The 18,641-nt window shown below is 47.5% G+C and overlaps 1 protein-coding gene across 1 annotated transcript in view; it reads right to left on the minus strand.

Moving 5' to 3' along the window:
• Positions 1–18,641, minus strand: part of Ptprn2 (protein tyrosine phosphatase receptor type N2) — a 629,714-nt gene that overhangs the window by 234,212 nt on the left and 376,861 nt on the right. The window contains exon 12 of the mRNA XM_051177829.1: positions 6,982–7,046. Within this exon, the coding sequence (XP_051033786.1) occupies positions 6,982–7,046 (65 nt within the window). The remainder of the gene's footprint in view (positions 1–6,981; positions 7,047–18,641) is intronic.

Consider the following 18,641-nt stretch of genomic DNA (forward strand, 5'->3'; position numbering starts at 1 on the left):
AATTCTATCATCCAGAAACTCACTCACCCACTCACTCCCCATTCCCACTGAGAACTACAGAACACACTTCCCAGTGGCTAGAGGTCATTAGTGACTCTACTGGGCACAGCACACAGACAAGGAAGTGAGTACTAGCTGAAGTTCCTGTTCCCTGGATCTGAGCCTGGAATCTAGGAAGGTCTGACCTCTGTTCTCATATATATCCACCAGGCCTTAGGCTTGCAGAATCCCCTTCTCCTATTTATATGCTCACTGGCCACGCCCGTCTTCTCCATGCAACCCCCTTCTGTGAAGGGCTTCCCTGAGCTCCCCCCCCCCAGCTTCAGGATACAGCAGCATCCTTCTCACCACGGGCCTGTATTTCCTCTGCCAATGACACCTGATGCTTCTCCTCTTTGACATCTAGGTGCATCCTTTTCCAAAGGCCAGGGATTGCTTACCTTACTTACTGCGATCTGCCTAGGAACAGCATATCCCCTGGGTTTGTCACAGACACATGATGGCAAAAGACCCCAAAGTCGTGATGTTCCAGGGTCAGTGGGGACCTTGCCGACCTTACCCACCCCAGGGCTGCCTGTTCACGTTGGTGTAGATATGTGTTCACTTACTCCATTTGTATGTTAGGTTTTTATGTTTGTTTGTTTGTTTTTATATGGTATAACGTGGTACTAATGGCTCAGAGATGTTCATAGATGTCACACAACATGAATCTCCTGATGTCCTAGAATTACATACATGGATCCATGGGACACCTACTGGGTGAGGGTTGTGTAGGGATCCAGTTCAGCAGCATCTTGAATTTATAATTATGTCAAAGGAAGAGTCCCAAAGAAACTGAAGAGCAAACCTACAACCTCTAACCTCACCCCTGGATGCCTGATCTGTTTGTGTACTAATGTGTCTGCACATATGTGTATGGCCCCCTTAAAGGTAGAGAGGCTCACAGAAGTCTACTCATTTGTTACAGCATAGTCATTTACCTTCCTACAGTTTTATATGTCAAGTCTCATTTTCCTTCCTTCACCCATTTTTCTTTCACAAAGCTTTTTTTGTTCCTTTAGTTTCTCTGCTCATTGAGTCCAAACCCCGAATCAAAAGACCAGGCTTTGTGTTTGTAGTACAGAGGTCCCTGATGGGTGATGACCCTGCCAATTGGTTTGACCCAAATGTTCCTTCAGGATCCAGGCTCCTCCTAGCCACCTACAGCCACTGGGTTGGGAACATTTCTTCCTTTGCTTGTTTATTGTGTGTATGAGTATACACGCATTTGCACGTGCCACAGTACATATTTGGAGGTCTGGAGAGACAACTTGTGGGAGTCAGCACCCTACACCCAGCACAAAGGGCCCAGGAACCGAATTCAGGTCATCGGGTTTGGCAGCAAGTGCCTTTACACATTTGCCTTCTTGCCAGCCCTGGGCTGGGATTTCCATGAAAGCAAATTAAAACTACAACACCTCCTTCGACAGAGTGTGCTAAGGTGGGATCTGGAGAAGAAAATGGGGCTGTTTCCCCTGAATCTGTGTCTTCCGCACACCTCTTGCTTTTCATTTGCTACCCTGGAGCCCCCACAACACCAGGGTCTCAACCAGGGTGTATGTCACGAAAGCCACTCTGGCTATGGGGCTGAAGCAGCATTAGCAGTTCTCGGCTCAGGGACTTCTCCTGGACTTTGGAGATGGACATATTTTTGCCATAAGATCCTCTTTCTTCTAGCAAAATTCTGCCCCGAATAGAGGATGAGCAGAGGCAGAAAAAACACAGAACCGGTGGGTGGCTGTGAAATACAGTAGTTCAGATTGTACAGGCAACCCCCCCACCCCCAAGCCTTGGAGAAGTTCGGAAACTTTGGGGGAGGTTCCCCAAAACCCACAGCTGCCCTCCAACGCTTGCTCTCGGGGGTGGGAGGTCTCTCCCAAGCAGGGAGAGCTCAGTTCCCTGGAGTAGCTCTTGTACTTCTGCTCTGGGCTCCTCCCTGCTGCCGTCTTTGAGGCCACCATGGTGTTGCTGGGCTGTGTGATGCTGTCTGCCTTAAAGGCTGGGCAGATCCGCCTAGAAGCTCTGTGTCTGATTAGCATCAGAGCCAGAAGCAGCCCTGCTCCACAGTGAGTGGGAGCCATGCCTGGTGGAAATCATCTTGACTGATTCCTTAGCACATTCTGAGCTCTTCTTCAGGGACAATTATAATTGTCCCCTGGAGGAGACATGGCTTCATTAATATGAGTAATGTGAAAAGTTTTCAAGGTATCAGAAATTAGATTTTGAGATACATCAAAATACCGCCCATCTATTCGGGTGTGTGTGTGTGTGTGTGTATGTCTGTGTGTGTGCACCACACACAATCTCTTCATTTTTTTTTTTAAATTTTGTTTTGAGATATTTCTATTTGGCTTAAAAGGTTTTAATTCTGCTATCTGTCATCACACGTGTGAATTACAAGTGCCTGGAGAAGATCTGTAAATGCTGTTAGATTTCTAGCAATCACACTCTGCTTTACATTACAGAGTCCGGAATTAGAAGAATTAGAAATACACTTAAAAAAAAAAAATCAAAATCAGGCTTACTGAATGAGAGAATTAAAATTAGGAAAAAGATATGATTAGCTTTCTAAAACTCTTCTCAGCTTGAGCCCCTTCTTCCCGTTTTGCTACTGTAAATATTCTCTGCCTGTCAGAGCAGCTTCCAGCCTAGAAGATGGAGAGAGATTTTCCAAGGGAACGTGTGGAGATCTGGGCTCAAGGCCACGGCAGCGATGCCAGCCAACTCTTAAAGGTCTGAGAAGCACCAGCTTTCAGAGTGGTTGCTGGTCGAGGCAAGAGGAGCATAACAGATATTTGGAACAAGAGGCTATGCTATCTTCAGGAAGCACGATGCTGTGCTCCTACAGTGGGCTGCTGGCTTGAATCTCAGGAGCAAAGGTCACAAGCATGGCAGAGAGTTGGGACTGAGGTCGGCGAGGAGGTCCCTGCTGGGAGAAGTCTCCCAGGGGAAAACACATCTACAGTGGAGCATTGGCTTCCTCACAGAACAGGCGGTTGGGGCTGAGGCAGCAGCTTGGAGGGTTGGGGGGGGGGTGCTGGGGCTTTGAGCAGAAAGCTGGTGCAGGCTAAAAAAGTGATGGTAGGGACAGCATGGGTGGCCATGGCCAGACTCCAGAGAGGAGGGATCACAAAAGACCAAAGGGACCACCTGTGGCGGCCAAAGCTCGCAGGTGGATAGGGATGGTAAGCCCAGGTTCTAAGATGTGTGTAACAGTCTGGCTGCAGGAGAACTGGCCTCAGTGAGTCCACATTGGCCCTGGGAGTCTAGACCCGGCGCAGGTGATGTGGGAGCCTGTCTTGGGAGGAAAAGGTGAGCATCTCATCTCCTCCAGGGACTCCAGCTCCCAGGTAAGGAGAAGCAGACAGATTTCGACCTGTCCTGCTTGCTGCTGTCCTTTCATTTGAAGACCCCCCACCGAGCACACGGTAGGCCCTCAGCACTGTCCTTGACACATGAGTGGGACCCTAAGCTGCAAGGTGAGGGCTTCCTTACCACATGGGCACGGGAACTGCATAGAGCCCACACAGTACGGGACACAAGGACAAAAGGAAGAGAGCGGACTGTCCAGAAGCCCAAGAGATCAGGAGAGATCAAAGCAAGGTTGTGGCCAGATGCTGAGGCTACTGCTAGAGATCTGGTACCTCTGATGAGATGCAAGGGTGTAGTGTTGTAATTTAAGAAAAGTGGCATGTGAGAGAAAGATGCCATGCAACAGGGCTCAAACAGAGGGTTTTTTTTTTTTTTTTTTTTTTTAATTTAGGGAAAGGGATCATGAAAAAGGGAAAGGGAAGGGGGTAGACCAGCTTCTGGAGACGGGAGCAGCAGGAGAGAGGAGGGAGGAAAGAAAGGGGGGATGGGAGGTGGGCAGGGCCCTTTAAAAGGGAATGTAGTGAATGTGCACAGGTGGTGATCTTAGTGGCTGCAGCTGAAGGCTTGTCCCGTCAGAACCCCAAGGACAGGCCAGTAAGATGCATGAATGTTAACAAGAAGGACTTAGGGTTTGGGAGTTGTGGTTTCCATATTCATAGGCAGCAATACAGCCTTGGAGGAGGAAGGAAAGCTGAGATTCTTAACCCTCAAGAGCTACCTCACCCAGGAACAGGGAGCAGGCACCAGCCATCCTAGGCTCTTCTGGGGATTGCAGAATTCCAAGTGGGAAGCTAACTTAAAATGGGACCCATGGCATAGAGGATTAGTATACCCCCCCTTACACAGAAACCTCACACAGACGGCGGGTAATGGCGACTTATACCTATGATGTCCACCTGTGGGAGGCTAAGACAGGAAGACGACAGCTGAGTCTATGGCTAGCCTGGGCTACAGAGTAAGACCCTGTTTTAGAAACAAAACAAACAAACATAAAACTGAAAGAATAAAAACCAAGAAGGAAACTCATATAAAACAACAATTCTTCCTCGCTGAAGATGAAGTCACAACTACACAAACATGTAAAAAGCAAAACAAAGCCCAAGCCGCCATAAACCACACGAGAGTAGAAGCCGCAGGTGTGACAGGGAAGTGGCATAGACAAACTAAGATTGGAAAAGATTAAGAGGATATAGATAAAATTATAGAATAAATAGGCTTAAGATAACTAAAAGGGTAGGAGACGGCACGAAGCATGGGAAGAACGCCGGGGCAGCAGGAAGAAGGCATAGGTCAGTCAGGAGTGGCCTCGCAGTTTGATGCGGGAAACCAAGGTGAGATCAGTGGGAAAAGGAGCAGCAGGGTGCACACACTTGAGGTACACTCACAGACTGCTGTGTGTCCAGGTTCCTTTTCCCACAAGGTCTTCTGATGTGCACAGACCTTTGTTACATACAGCACAGGGTACGGAGCCGCCAGGTGAGCACTGGCTGTCTGTGTGACACCATAGCACACTGAGCCACAAGGGGAGATGAAAGACTACACATCATCGCTACCATCGCTGCAGAGGGGAAGTGCATACTTAGGATGAGGAACACACATGCCTGGAGGTCAGAGGCTGTTGAGTGGGCCATTGGGAAGGTGAAGACACAGCTTTCCAACCCCCAAGCTCCTACACCAGCAGCTGCACCCTGGGCAGGCCACTGTAGAGCTTATCCTCGGGCTCAGGGTGGGGTGTGAAAGAAACAGAGAAGCCAAGGAAAGCTTGGGAGGTGCTTGAGAACCAGGCTTGGCTTGGTCACCCCTACATTCTGGCTGTCCTGGATGGAGCAGCTGGAGGCCACACTGCAATAAGGATAGGGCATTCAAGTGCCTGAGTCACAATCGGCACCTCCCGGTGCAAAGCTGGGTCTTATCATGCGCATGCTGTCGGCTTCCTAAGTGTCTTTCACACTCAAGTCAGTTCCCAGGCTTCCCACCGGAAGCAGAGGCCAGCACAGGAGCTTGTTCGCCACCACCTGGAGACAGGCAGTGCCATCTAAGCACCCGAATGTCCAGCCTCCACACTGCTCTTGTTCTCCTTGACGTGGCCTGCCTGTAGAGAGAGATCCACCCAGCCACACCTGTGGCACTGACCACGCCCGTTTGGGCATGGTCACAGGTGTGTGTGTGCGTGCGTGTGTGTGTGTGTGTGTGTGTGTGTGTGTGTGTGTGTGTGTGTGTGTGTGTGTGTGTGTGTGTGTGTCTGGGATCCCAGACAGGCTTGCTCTCTCCGGGTTCTGGTCAGGTCATGGAGAGCAGCCTGGGTGTGGATCCTTGGAGCAGAGGGAACTCGCCGCTCGTTGGTTTCTTGTGTGAGTGGCACTTCTCCCAGAATAAAATAAATAACCCATATGTTATCCTTGTCCTGTGCATCTTAATCTGTGCATCTTTAGTGGCCATTGCCTCTCACTTATATATCGGTATCTCTGGAAGCCCCAAGACATTCTGGCTTCTTTCCTTCGCTTCACTGGCTGCTGAAGAAATAGCAAACTACCAGAGTGTCCTTGGCTGTTATCTGCTCTGGTGATCCAGGATGGGCCACCCTGGCTTTAAGAACACAGAGAAGAATGACATTTGTCAGGCTCTTAGAATGTCCTTTGAGAAGTTTCTATCAGTTATAGGCTGACTCTCTCCTACATTCTGCTGTCAACAACTAGGACACCCCAGGCACTCAAGCCCTCTTGAGCTACCTGGAAACCAGACCTCTGAGAACAACCACCAATTAAGCGGCAACTGGCTCCAGGAGCCCAAGATCTGGCTGTGGAGTCCTCAAGTTTCTGAGTGACTCTGCCAGGACACGGCAGCTTATAGCAGGGAACACTTACAAACTAGCACTCCTTAATACTTAATTAACTTTAATGGTAAGCGCTGTGAAATCTGAAATCTCAGACATGAGAGCACAGATTTGCTTTGGCCCACGCTGACTTATGAGTGGCTACATGCAGCTCCTGGGAGGAACCTTGGCCACTATGACATGCACAGTTCATTACACTGTCACTGGGCCAAGAGAGTGGCCACCGGCAGGCTCAGAGAAGACACAGCGTCTGGTCTAGTAGCAGGGGAGAAATGGCTGTACACCAAAGAGTTTGACAGCATCAAGTCAGTTCACAGATATATTCATAGCTCTGTGTTCCTGTTCAAACGCGCCCGGTGTTTAAATAACAAAGAAACTGAATTACCAAGGAAAGAATGATTTCCTGGAACTTACCCATTTTCAATAATTTAGGTACGCTATATGACATCGCCTTTTCTGGAGTCTCATGTTTTGCTTAAGTGTGGCGCATTTTTCTTGGGGAGGAAAATCCAAACTATGATTTCAAAGGCAACATAAACAGCCACATTTGCCTACACCGTCAGTCAGCATCTATCAACATTGGGAGGGCTGATCTCCCACCACCTGAGTCGACAAAACGCTATTTGGATTAGCCACACAATGAACCGAACCTATGCTCCTGGATTTCACCAGCCGACCTGCGTCATGGCACTAGACATGAGGGCATCCCTTGTGAGGATATGCCTCGCTCTACTCACCGGCCCGATACCGCTCTGGAGGATTGTCAGTCCTGATGTCTTCTCCAGCTGGTCTTTGTTGTCAACTGTGGGGGGGCACCAAAATAAGGTGGTCAGTATAGAAAGGGCATTTGAGAGTAATGTCTTTTACTGACAAGTCCCCCCAAATGGCTGCTCCGGCAGCCTGACCTAATGGGGGCACTATGTTGTGCAACAGCTGGGTACTGGGTACTGTCTACTGCACTGGTCTTTGGTTTGCCTCAGCTAAAACACCTCATGCATTTTCTTTTTAAATAAATAAACCTATCTATCTATCATCTATCTATCATCTATCTATCTATCTATCATCTATCTATTTTAATTTTTAATTCTGGCCAGTTTCCCTTCCCTCTCTCCCTCCAGTCCTTATCCCCTAAGCCCCCTCTGCTCCTACCTCCCAATCCACTCCCCCCTTCATTTCTGTTTAGGGAAGGGCGGGTCTCCCACGAATGTCAATAAAACATGGCATTATCAAGTTACAGTGAGACTAAGCACCTCCCCACGCTCAAGCACACCACAAGGACACTAGCTCACCTATGTTCATAGGAGCTTTGTTTTTGTTGTTGTTTAACTTGCTTTTTATCTATTCTTTTTGTCTTTCACATCGTGTATCTTGATCCCATTCATTTCCCGTCTTTTTTCATCCGCCCTCTGCCCTTGCAGCAACCCCCCCCCCCCCGGCCCGCCCAAATAAAATTTAAGATAAAAAAGAAAAGAAAGGAAAAGAATCTCATCGTGGTAGCTGCCGTGTGACACGGTGCCTCAGAAAGTAAACCTTTATGTCCATGTTTCTTTACTTGCAAGTGTTCATTGCAAAGAGCCATTTGTTCGGTTTGAGGCCTCTGGTTTCTGCTACACTATGCATGCTGGACCCTCACTGGGACTCCTCTTGCTTAACACACAGTTGCCCTGTGTTGTGGAGATCCTGCAGCTTTGGGTCTGCAAGACTGGTCCCTACATGTGCAGCTCTGTTTTGTTCTCACCAACAGGGTGAAGTCGCCTGCATTGCCCTGGTGAGTTCACCCCTTACTATAGCAAAGACCCTGCTTTCCTGTCCTCAGGGTCGGATCTTCCACACCTACGCCTGCCTTCAGGGACAGCTCTACCGTGTGGCCCAGGCATGGCTTAGGTCCACGCTCCCCAGTGCTGCAGCAGATGAGGGGTAGGGACAGCTTCTCCCACCTGGGAGAAGGGGGAGGGAAGGGGAGGGGAAAGGAGGGGAAGGGAAAGGAGAGAACATCCTGCCCATGCTGCCACTAGAGAGATGAGTAATGGGGACAGCTCTCTCATGCTCGCAACCTCGGGCTGTCATGCACTTTCTGTATCATCTTTGAAAGCACACCACCATTCTAGGCAGCCTCTAGTCACTGAAGATTTGATGGGGAGCTGTATGTAAACAGACTTTACAAACTGTGAAGTCTTATTTCAGAACGGTGTAAATGACATGTGTACGCCCATTCAGAAATAACTTTTTAGTTTAAACTAGCGCTGTGCGCACTTGGGAAGAGCCTCCCGTGGGCTCGCACATCACAGGATCCACGGGTTACTTTACCCCCCTTTAATCCGTGCCTCTATCAGAAACATCCGAGGACAGTTTTGTCCCAACAAAAGCCTACCCTTGTCTCCTTCCGACTTCACACAAGGAAGACTTTCAGAGAACAAATTCTATTTGATATCATGCCAGGAGAAATGAGCTTGGGAAACAATTAGCAGATGCAAATGAAGCCTCGGCAGTTGTAACGCCTGGGCGGCAGACGCAGCAGACCCCACTTCCCAGAGAGGACGAGTGTCACCAGGCAATTGACCTTGGCTTATGATTCGGCAGAAATATTCTTTTGGATAAAGCTCATGTAATATTGGAAATGAGAACCAGAAAAAAGAAGAAGAAAAAAAAAACCAACCTGGAATTTCACTGAAAACCTTAGGAATGAACAGGGCACCACAATTGTGATTAGTCCAGAGCAAGAAGGTAAGGAGAAAGCAGCTGCTCTCACCTCTCACTGTAATACTTGGGTAATGAAATTACATCTTTTAGAGGGATACAAATGAGATCACATTACAGCCTGCCTGCCTTCTCTACCTCCAGAGCCTTTCGTTGCCTTACAGAAAAAAAAATAATAATCCCCTTTTAACAAATGGACATTATGTTTTTACACATAGGTAATTATCACTGTACTTCGAGAGCAATCCAGGATAGGGCTGGGGTGCATTAGGGTACTCCCAGGCAGCAGAGAGATGAGGGATGCAGGCAATGACACACAGGTTTAAGAATTGGATAGCAAGAGATTGTTCCTCCTGGTATAAAGTGATTAGTTTTCATAGTCTCTTGTACTGCCTGCTGGCTATCAGTGGGCTAACAGCACCTCTAAATAGGTTGACCAAGGACTTGAAGGTGTAATCTATAAATAATCCAGTTCTTGCTAGAGAGTGGAGATTTCAGATTTTTTTTTTTTTATAGGAAGCAGCTGACCAATATGCAATTAAGTTGAATAATGCAATCCAGTGTCAACAAGCTCGTCCTAGAAAGGCAAGAGAGTGTCGTAGGCCCCGTGGGCCTCTCTGGGGCACCCTTGGTGTGGTCGCCTTGGCATGGAAAGTTAGCATAGAGCTATCTGGGAACAATTTAGTTACAGAAGCAGCCCAGGCTGAGAAGGAAATCCCTCCGAACTTGTGGAAGGGCGCTAGCTGACAGGCAACTATTCCGTGGCAGCTAACCTTGCAGACCACAAGGATGCCCTGTAAGGCTACAAGAACTGGGGCCACAGTCACCCTTGTGGCCTGGGGATGTTTTCCTGAGAAAGCACAGATAAACGCTTTTGTGTGAGAGCGCTAAGCATGAAAGCACCTCAGGAATTCTCCAACTCAGCCAATCTGGAGATCTCCGTTTGATGATAAACAAGCCTGAACACGTTCAGTCAACAATACAAACAACGACAAACAATTACACAGCATTTGTTAAAGCTTGGGGCTTGGTTGGCAGCGTGGCCTGTCAGTATTTCACCCACCCATCACCGCTGGGTGGAAGCAATTTCAGTACACGACCACATTTGCCTAGACTCTGCAGGGCAGAGCCACACAAACAAAGCACCATGCCTGTTCCTGCTTTGCCACTCAGAGCTCGGTACTTTTCTAGTTGCCTGACCAGCACACCACCATGCTTTGGGCACGCCACCCGCCACTCTGTGTATAGCCTGGCCAGTTCAAGACCATCGGAAGGCAAGTGAGATGTCAGCCGGCTTTGCATGGTCCACTCATGAAAGCACAGAGCCAGGCTGAGACCTAGCTTAGTTAGTTGAGCTCGCTTGTCTAGCATGCAGCAAGCTCTGAGGTGCAGCAAGGGGGTATCAGAAGCTCACAGTCATCTTCTCTGCTACATACTTGAGGCCAGCCTCGGCTATATGAGGACCTGTCTTAAATAATAATTATAATTATAATTATAATGATGATGATGATGATGAAGGAAGGAAGGAAGGACCTGGTTCATTCTCAAACCAACCTAAGACCTAACCTAAGTGTGTGTTGGAATCTAAATAATGAAGTCAATAAGCAATAATAACTTGCTTCAACTGAACTCCAATACAGGCTCTGTTCACAGCTTGTCTCGCTGAATCCTTGTAGCCACCCAGAACAGTACTAGGCCAGACTATTGCCAGCCAGTGTACTGAGCTGGGGATTTAAGAGCTTGCCTGACAGTCTTGGAAAGATAGTCCACTCTAAAGGTCTGCCATGGAGACCTGAATGAAGTAGTAAGGGGGTCACTCATCAAAATCTGGGGGGAAAGTGGGGAGTAGTTGAATAGTCAGTTGTTAAAGCCTGGACCAGCTGTAGAGCCCTGTGGAGGGGAGGCCTGTGGTTGAAAGGAGATGGTCAGATAGGGCTCTAGTAGGAGGGTGTGGCTCCAGTAGGAGGGGGTGTGGCTTCAGTAGGAGGGGGTGGGGCTCCAGTAGGAGGGTGTGGGGCTCCTGTAGGAGGGGTGTGGCTTCAGTAGGAGTGGGTGGGGCTCCAGTAGTAGGGGTCTGGGGACCCTTTCACCATCCAACAGAGTCTTGTTTGTCACAAGTGTACTAAGAAACAGAAATGCTGAGTGTCAGATGATGAGTAAGGTTGAGCCTTCCTGATAAGGCAGTCAGAGAGGGAAGGGGAGCAGGGACCTGGGTTGAAGAAACTGTTCTCTGTGTTCAGCCACAGTGCCCACTGTTCTGGGCTAATGCCCAGCTCTTCAAAGTCATCAAACAAACATGCTTTGTTCTCTACTCTGGGTCTTCGGTGCTTCTATTATGAAGTGAGGGTCCATGTTTCTCAAGCCTTGCGCTTGAGTGAGGGGACCCTGAACATCAGCTTGCAGTCCATAACAGGTTGCTTAGCCAACAAAGCCTCAGTCTCCCACAATGGCTGTGAAGAATGTGTAGGGACACAGGCGTAGCACATAGTGGACAACAATCTTCCTTCCCATGAGAGGGCCCGTGTGTTTCCCAGTCTACGTACATCTAGGGGAAGATGCCTGCATCTAGTCAACTGAACATTTCAATCCAACGTGTTCCTGCATTCTTTACCCAGGATGCACCAAGATGGCTGCATCCCCCTTGGGTAAGCCTTCTCTGTCTCCACATAAAAAACCAACCAAGATGCAAAACAAACCCATGGGAGGGGCTTGCCTTTGCCTTCCTTGTTCCTGTTGTCCTTGGCTCTCATGGTTCTGCTCCCCAGTGTCTCCCTGTGTCTACATTCCAATGAATCTCCTTCTTTCCCTCCAGGGCATCAGGAGCAGCCATGTGTCTTGAATGGGTGATGGTAAACCTGACTATGGCATCCCCTCTGAGCCTTGGGTGGGAGAGGCTTTACTGAGACCTTCTGTTTAGTCATTCTCACCAGGTGTCAGAGCCCAACATCTGGCTCCCCCAGGAAGCCTCCCAGTGGTACCCAGGAGAGGTGGCTGGAGAGCAGAATTTAGAAGGACAGCCATATTCCAGAGTTATCTTCCTGCACTTCCCCCAGAGGAATCCCTTCTGTCCTCCGTCCCCTTTGTAGGTGGGTCCCACTCTGCCAAGGAGCAGCAGTGTGGTGGTTCCCAGGCCTGAGCTCTTTGGCGACCTGTCTCAAGTCTCTGGTTTCAGTCCAGCCCTGATGGCTCCTCTTTGTTTTATTCTCTGTGTTGTGCCTTGGAGGCAACAAAGACTGGGCGAGTTTGCCTTTTTCTCATCTATACTTAAAGCTGCAGAATTTATCCTAAGCACCCCAGCCTTTCTGTTTGCTTATATTTTACAATGTTCGCTTAAAGTTTCTATTACGTTTCCTTCTCTGCCTATGAGAATCATCAGATCTCAGCCTTCATTTCTCCCGAGAACCCCCAGGGCAGTCTTGACATTTTCTTGCTAGGCTCAACTACTGGAAATGTCTTGTTCAGCCACATGTTCGAATTTCGGCTAAGTTCTTGCTTTCGTTAAGCTTTGGACTTGGACCTGACATGAACAAGAGCCGGCCAGTGAGCCAGCACAGCATGGGGAGAGTGAAATAAACTCCTTCAACCAAGGCAGACAGAAAAGCAGAAAGCCTGTTTCTTTTTTATCTTTGTGCGAGACAAAAAAAAAGGGTTTCCAAACACACACACAAAAAAGAAGTCCTTTAAAATTAAATTCACCAGATGAAGGATATGCAAATTACCTGAAGAAGCGGAACCCTGTAATGTCCTCAAAATTCTGCAATAGCCTATTTAATTAGTATTTTAATTTATCAGAATAATTCTTCGCACTTGACAATTTATGCAGCTTCCATATAATTAAGCACGCAGCGACAGCGGAGTAATTTTGCCTCTTCTCTTCATCCCTGATATTTTAACCTGAAAGAATGTGCAGAAGTCTCTTCCGTAATCTGAATTACAATGGGGACAACTTAATGGAGTCCCTCTGTTGGCAAGCTGAGCTGGGAAAGCTGGGGAACCTAGGTGAAGTGCTACCCAGGGGGCTGACTGCCCACGGGCAGCGGTCTTGTTTTTGTAGAAAGGTCCCCACTATCCATAATCCTATACCTAGACATCTCAGGAAAGGAGTATGAAGTATGGGCAGATCCTCAATGATCTGGATTCCTGGTGGGTCCCAGCCATCTCACTCCCTGTCTGTGTGCACAGACAAGCTCTATTTGTACAAGCAAGAAAGCATCACAACTGTTCGACGACATTCTCAGCCACCTGTCTCTCATCTGTCCTTCCCCGGTGTTCCTAGCTTCCAGTTGCTCAGCCTTGGGGTGCGGTTAGTTCCCTCTTTGGGTTCATCCCATTTGGCCTGCTGGCCAGTCCTAGTGTTCTACCAGCCATGTGTATGGGACCCAGCTGCATCTCCCCACCCCTGCACACCCTTCCAGGCCCCCACAGACTTGGATGGTGACCTGCAGTAGTGCCAACCACCTCCATACATCAGAGCCACCCCCTCCATTCATATCTGCTTCGTCTGCCTTGAGGAATGCACTGCCTAGGAAGCTGTCTGCATCAGGGTATGTGTGCTTATGCGGGTGTGCAGCCTGGACACCACAAAGCGGCAGAAGAGACAGATGGACTGACATGTATGTCAGATCGCAACTCTCAGATCACAGGGAATCAGGAGGTTTCTGTAAAGCGTATCACTCTCTTGCCAGCCCGAGAGTGTGTTGTGCCCATTGCCTGACAGCCCTGGTTCCAGAAGTGCTCGTGAGTGCAGAGCTCATCGTCACTTCACACGTTCTGCAGGTCAGCTGCCTGGTACCCTGTGAAAATATGTAACCCCCAAGGACTGGATTCTCTGTGTGTCAGGCTTCCTCTACACACACCTGTGATGAACCTTGAAGAGAAATCATAGTAGCTTCTCTGGGGCACACATGTGATGGGGGATGTCCTTCAGTATGCTGTTGACTATATGTTTCTCTCATTGGTTGATGAATAAATCTATTTCAGCCAGAAGGAAGCCAGGCTGGAAATCTGAACAGTGAGAGAGAGGTAGTAGAAGGAGTTGAAGAGACTTCATGTAGCCAGGACATCACCACCAGTAACGCCAAGGCCACATGGTGATGCACAGGTTAATAGAAATGGGTTGGGAATTCAGGGAGAGCTAGCCAGGAAGATGCCTGAGCCATTGGCTAAACGATTGTAGCAGATGTTAAGCCTCAGAGCGATTATTTCATTAAGTGGCTGCAGGGACCCAGTGGGCGGAGAGAAACTGGTCCAGTAGGACCAAGATAGATGGAGAAAGTCTCCTTCTACCATTGGTACCCAATGTGGGACCTGAACCGATGACCAGACCCTGAGATTAAGAGTCTCATGCTCGACCGACAGAGCTAACCGCTAGCCAGGCACCAATTGTAGAAGGAGACTTTTCCCGTCTATCCTTACTCATGCCTATACCTGTGAGTTTCAGCAGCCGTCAACTTGTGCTGTGTGACTGTGGTTAAGAGTACACAGCACCAAGGGTCTGTGACAGTGGGTGGATCCGATCCCCTAAGCAGGCAGCACAGGCAGCCTGGAAGCTTGGGGAGAAGAGATAATGCCACGTTCCTGGTGGGGCCAAGAGGGGCACATAAGATCTTATTATACTGCTCAGAATGGCATGAAATTTGATACCTGTGAATCTCTGGAACTTTCCATTGACTATATCAGATCGTGGTTAATGGTGAGTAACCAGAAGCATGGGAATCGAGGCAGTGGTTAAGGGGACTGTTGCACCAGACACTCCTAACTAATGTCCATATTTATACATGTTGGCCAAGATACAGCAAGCCTGAGACCCAGCCCCAATGTATCCCATTAGCGACCCGGTGTGTACTATGCTAAAATCTCATGCTTTTATTTTTATACAAACACTGATATTGACTGAAATTTAATAAAGATAAAAACACAGCTTTACCTAAATAATTTTTATCAAAAACTTTGCTATCAATCATGTATATAGCTTTATGATCTTATCAGTGCAATTAAATAAAATATATTTTTGGAGATACTATTTCAACTTTCTTTTGTTCCCTATGTGCAGTTACAGCTGGCTCATGTCTGTCTACATACATGAAAATTCACAAAAATCTCTGGTAACTCAATGATTTGTGAAGCAAAGGGAAAACTGTATACCTACAGGTAAAGCACACTGACATTTAAGTTACTTGTTTTTTGTTTCTTTAACTTATTCCTTATGCATACTCTACCCCAAGAGAACCTGGCTTTAGAGTTGGCTGGTTGGTGGTAAACAAACAAACAAAAAACCCATATAAACCTATATCTTTATTTGTATTTAACTTTTTGTGTGCTTTGGTTTTGGAAACAAGGTCTTTCTATGTTGCCTTGGCTGGCTCCAAAACTCACTATTTAGGCCAGGCTGGTTCCCAGCTCATAGAGACCAGCCTGCCTCTGCCACTTGAATGCTAGAATTAGAGACATATGTCACCATACCCAGTTTAAATAAGTTTTAAAATGCTATAAAAACTCATGGGTTTGTGGGATAGCTCAGTAGGTCAAGAACTTGCTGCCCAAGAGTGAGGGCCTGGGTACAGGCCCTTACAACACATGGAAAGATGAACATGTAATGCAGGTCTGTCATCCCAAAGTTCCCATGGTCAGATTGGGGGCAGAGACAATAGAACCCTGGAAGTTTTCAGACCACCAAGGTAGACATCTATAGAAGCAAACGACGAAGACACTGGATCAAACAAGGTGGAGGTGTGAGGACCAACAGTCTTAATTGTCTCCTGATCTTCACTTGTGTGCTGTGGAATGTGGGCATGTGAACCTGCGCGCATGCACACATACACACACACATACACACATGCGTGCACACTCTCCCTCTCTCTCTCTCTCTCACACACACACACACACACACATACACACACATACACACACACACATACACACACACACACTACACATGTACCATCACACATGCTTCAAGACCTATGCTCCCTCCTCTGTAGCCTCGCTTTGAATGGAGAGTGCGGAGACAGGGAGACAGGGGTGGAAGGCTGTGGACAGCTGAGAGTCTTGAGTTCCTGCTGTGCTGAGGATATGCTTACTCCAGCATTGCCTCCTTGATGGTCCAGCCTAATAAAATATCCCACCTATCTACTCAAAGAAATATTCAAATGTTTTACAATTTTAATTTAACTTTTAAAATTGTGGACGGGTGTTTTGCTTGCATGGATGTCTGTGTACCACCACTTGCATGCCTGGTACCTGGAGAAGCCAGAAGTCAGCATTGGATTGTCAGTTGCTGTGTGAATGGATGCTGGACCCAATCCTAGGTCTCTTGGAAGAGCAGTCACTACTCTCAACCACTGAGCATCTTTCTATCCTCCCAAAGAAAACCATTTTTTTTATTTGTTTTGTTAGTTGGTTGAATTTTTGAAACAGGGAATAACTGTGTAACCCTGGCTGGTCTAGAACTCACCACATAGACCAGGATGGCCTGAAACTCAAGAATTCAGCCTTCTTTGCCTACCTGAGTGTTGGGATTAAAAGTGTGCACTACCTCCAGTCCCACAAGGTCTCTCTACTATCAAGAGCTGTCCAGGGTGCTGCCAACTGGTAGCACAATATTTTACCATAAAGACACTTTCTGTTTAGCAAATCCTTAATAATAATACAAAAGTAAAGACTAGAAAACACACAACATCATCATATGACTATGTGTCTTTGTTATGGACATAAGCCATACATGGCCATGTGTCTTCCTTATGGTCATTAGCCAAACAGTTGTGTTTGGTCACTTGAGTCTCACTGACACTTGAACACTGTCATGCTACAGCGTGACGGTGGCCTCAGCACGGCACTCCTCCACAAAGGGCTACCAGAGCATTCCTTTCTGGCACTGAATCAGCATATTTTAATCTGAAAGCCAGTGTGTGTGTGTGTGTGTGTGTGTGTGTGTGTGTGTGTGTAGATGTTGTGCAGTTGTGCACATGTTGTTAGGAGGACAGAGATTGACATTGTGAATGTCCCTCTACTCCTTCCCACAATATCTTTTAATATAGGTTCTCTCACTGGACCTGGAGATCAATGACTTGTATTCTGGCTGGCCAGGGAGCTCCAGGGAGCAGCTGCCTATCTTTGTCTCCTTAGTGCCTGGGTTGCACACATGTTACCGTACCAGTTAGAGCTGGTGACCCAAAGTCCTCACCACCCCCTGCATAGAAAACCTATTTTGATTGTAGCTTTTGTTCACTTACATTTATTGTGATTTTTACTGTATTTGCGTCTATTTCTGCATTATCCTTTTGTATGAAAACTTGAATTCTCTACTTCCCTTTTCAGACGTGGTTCTGGAGATCTTAGAATCCTATCTGGCCGACTCTCCTGTTAGCAAATATTCATAATCTCCTAGTCCTGCAGATGGCTTAGACACTGTGCCTCCATGCTTGTGTGTGGGACACTCGACTGTCAGCAAGAGTGCAGTCTCCTTCCATTGTGGATACCTCAGACACCATGCCTCTCTTCACATACTCCCCACTCCTGACGTCACTTTTTGTAGGTTTACTATTTTGTTTTCCCTTCCTTTGGCCCCACAAGACAATGCTATTTTATAGTGCAGACTCTGTTAGACACAGTCACCATTATCCTTCACTCATTATCACTCCTGCACCCTGGATCTTCTGGAGTCTGTGCACCCTGGATCTTCCTGGGGTCTGTGTATCATAGATCTTCCTGGGGTCTGTGTATCATAGATCTTCCTGGGATCTGTGCACCCTGGATCTTCCTGGGGTCTGTGTATCATAGATCTTCCTGAAATCTTTGCATCCTGGATCTTCCTGGGGTCTGTGCACCCTGGATCTTCCTGGGGTCTGTATATCATAGATCTTCCTGAAATCTTTGCATCCTGGATCTTCCTGGGGTCTGTACACCCTGGATCTTCCTGGGGTCTGTGTATCGTAGATCTTCCTGGGATCTGTGCACCCTGGATCTTCCTGGGGTCTGTGCACCCTGGATCTTCCTGGGGTCTGTGTATCATAGATCTTCCTGAAATCTTTGCACCCTGGATCTTCGTGGGGTCTGTGGACCCTGGATCTTCTAGAGTCTGTGAACCCTGGATCTTCCTGGGGTCTGTGCTAAATACTCTTGTTTTAACCTAAATTGGCCTTAATGAGGCTCTAGGGTGACCAAGTCATCTGAAAGCATTTTGAATTAATATTCTTTGTTTAACCCTTATTATTAAAACATACAACCACATGGTATCTCCTTGAGTTTGTTTATGGTTTATTCCAAAAGACCCACATGCTGGAAGTCTGGTCCCCATTGTGATGTGCCAGTTGGTGGGACCTGGCACAGGGTTCTCAGCCCCAGCTAAAAGGATCAAAGCAGTTTCTTTGACAAGAGTTTTATTTTTTTTTTACTGTTTGCTTTTGCTCTTTTTATTTATTCTATGTGACTTTCACATCATGTATCTTGATCCCACTCATTTTCCCATCTCTTCACATCCGCCCTCTGCTCCTGCAATGCCCCAAATAAAACACATTTTAAGAGGAAAAAGAAAAAGGAAGATATTAAAAATCTCGTCGTGGAAGCTGCAGGTTGATGCTGTGAGCTATGCAGTAAACCCTTTTGTCCATGTACCTTTATTTCTAAGTGTTCATTGCAGGCAGTCATTTGTCTGGTTCCTATTATACCATTGATGCTGGGCCCTCACTGATATCTTCATGTT

This window comes from Phodopus roborovskii, unplaced genomic scaffold (genome assembly GCF_943737965.1).
Source record: "Phodopus roborovskii unplaced genomic scaffold, PHOROB, whole genome shotgun sequence".
NCBI lineage: Eukaryota > Metazoa > Chordata > Mammalia > Rodentia > Cricetidae > Phodopus > Phodopus roborovskii.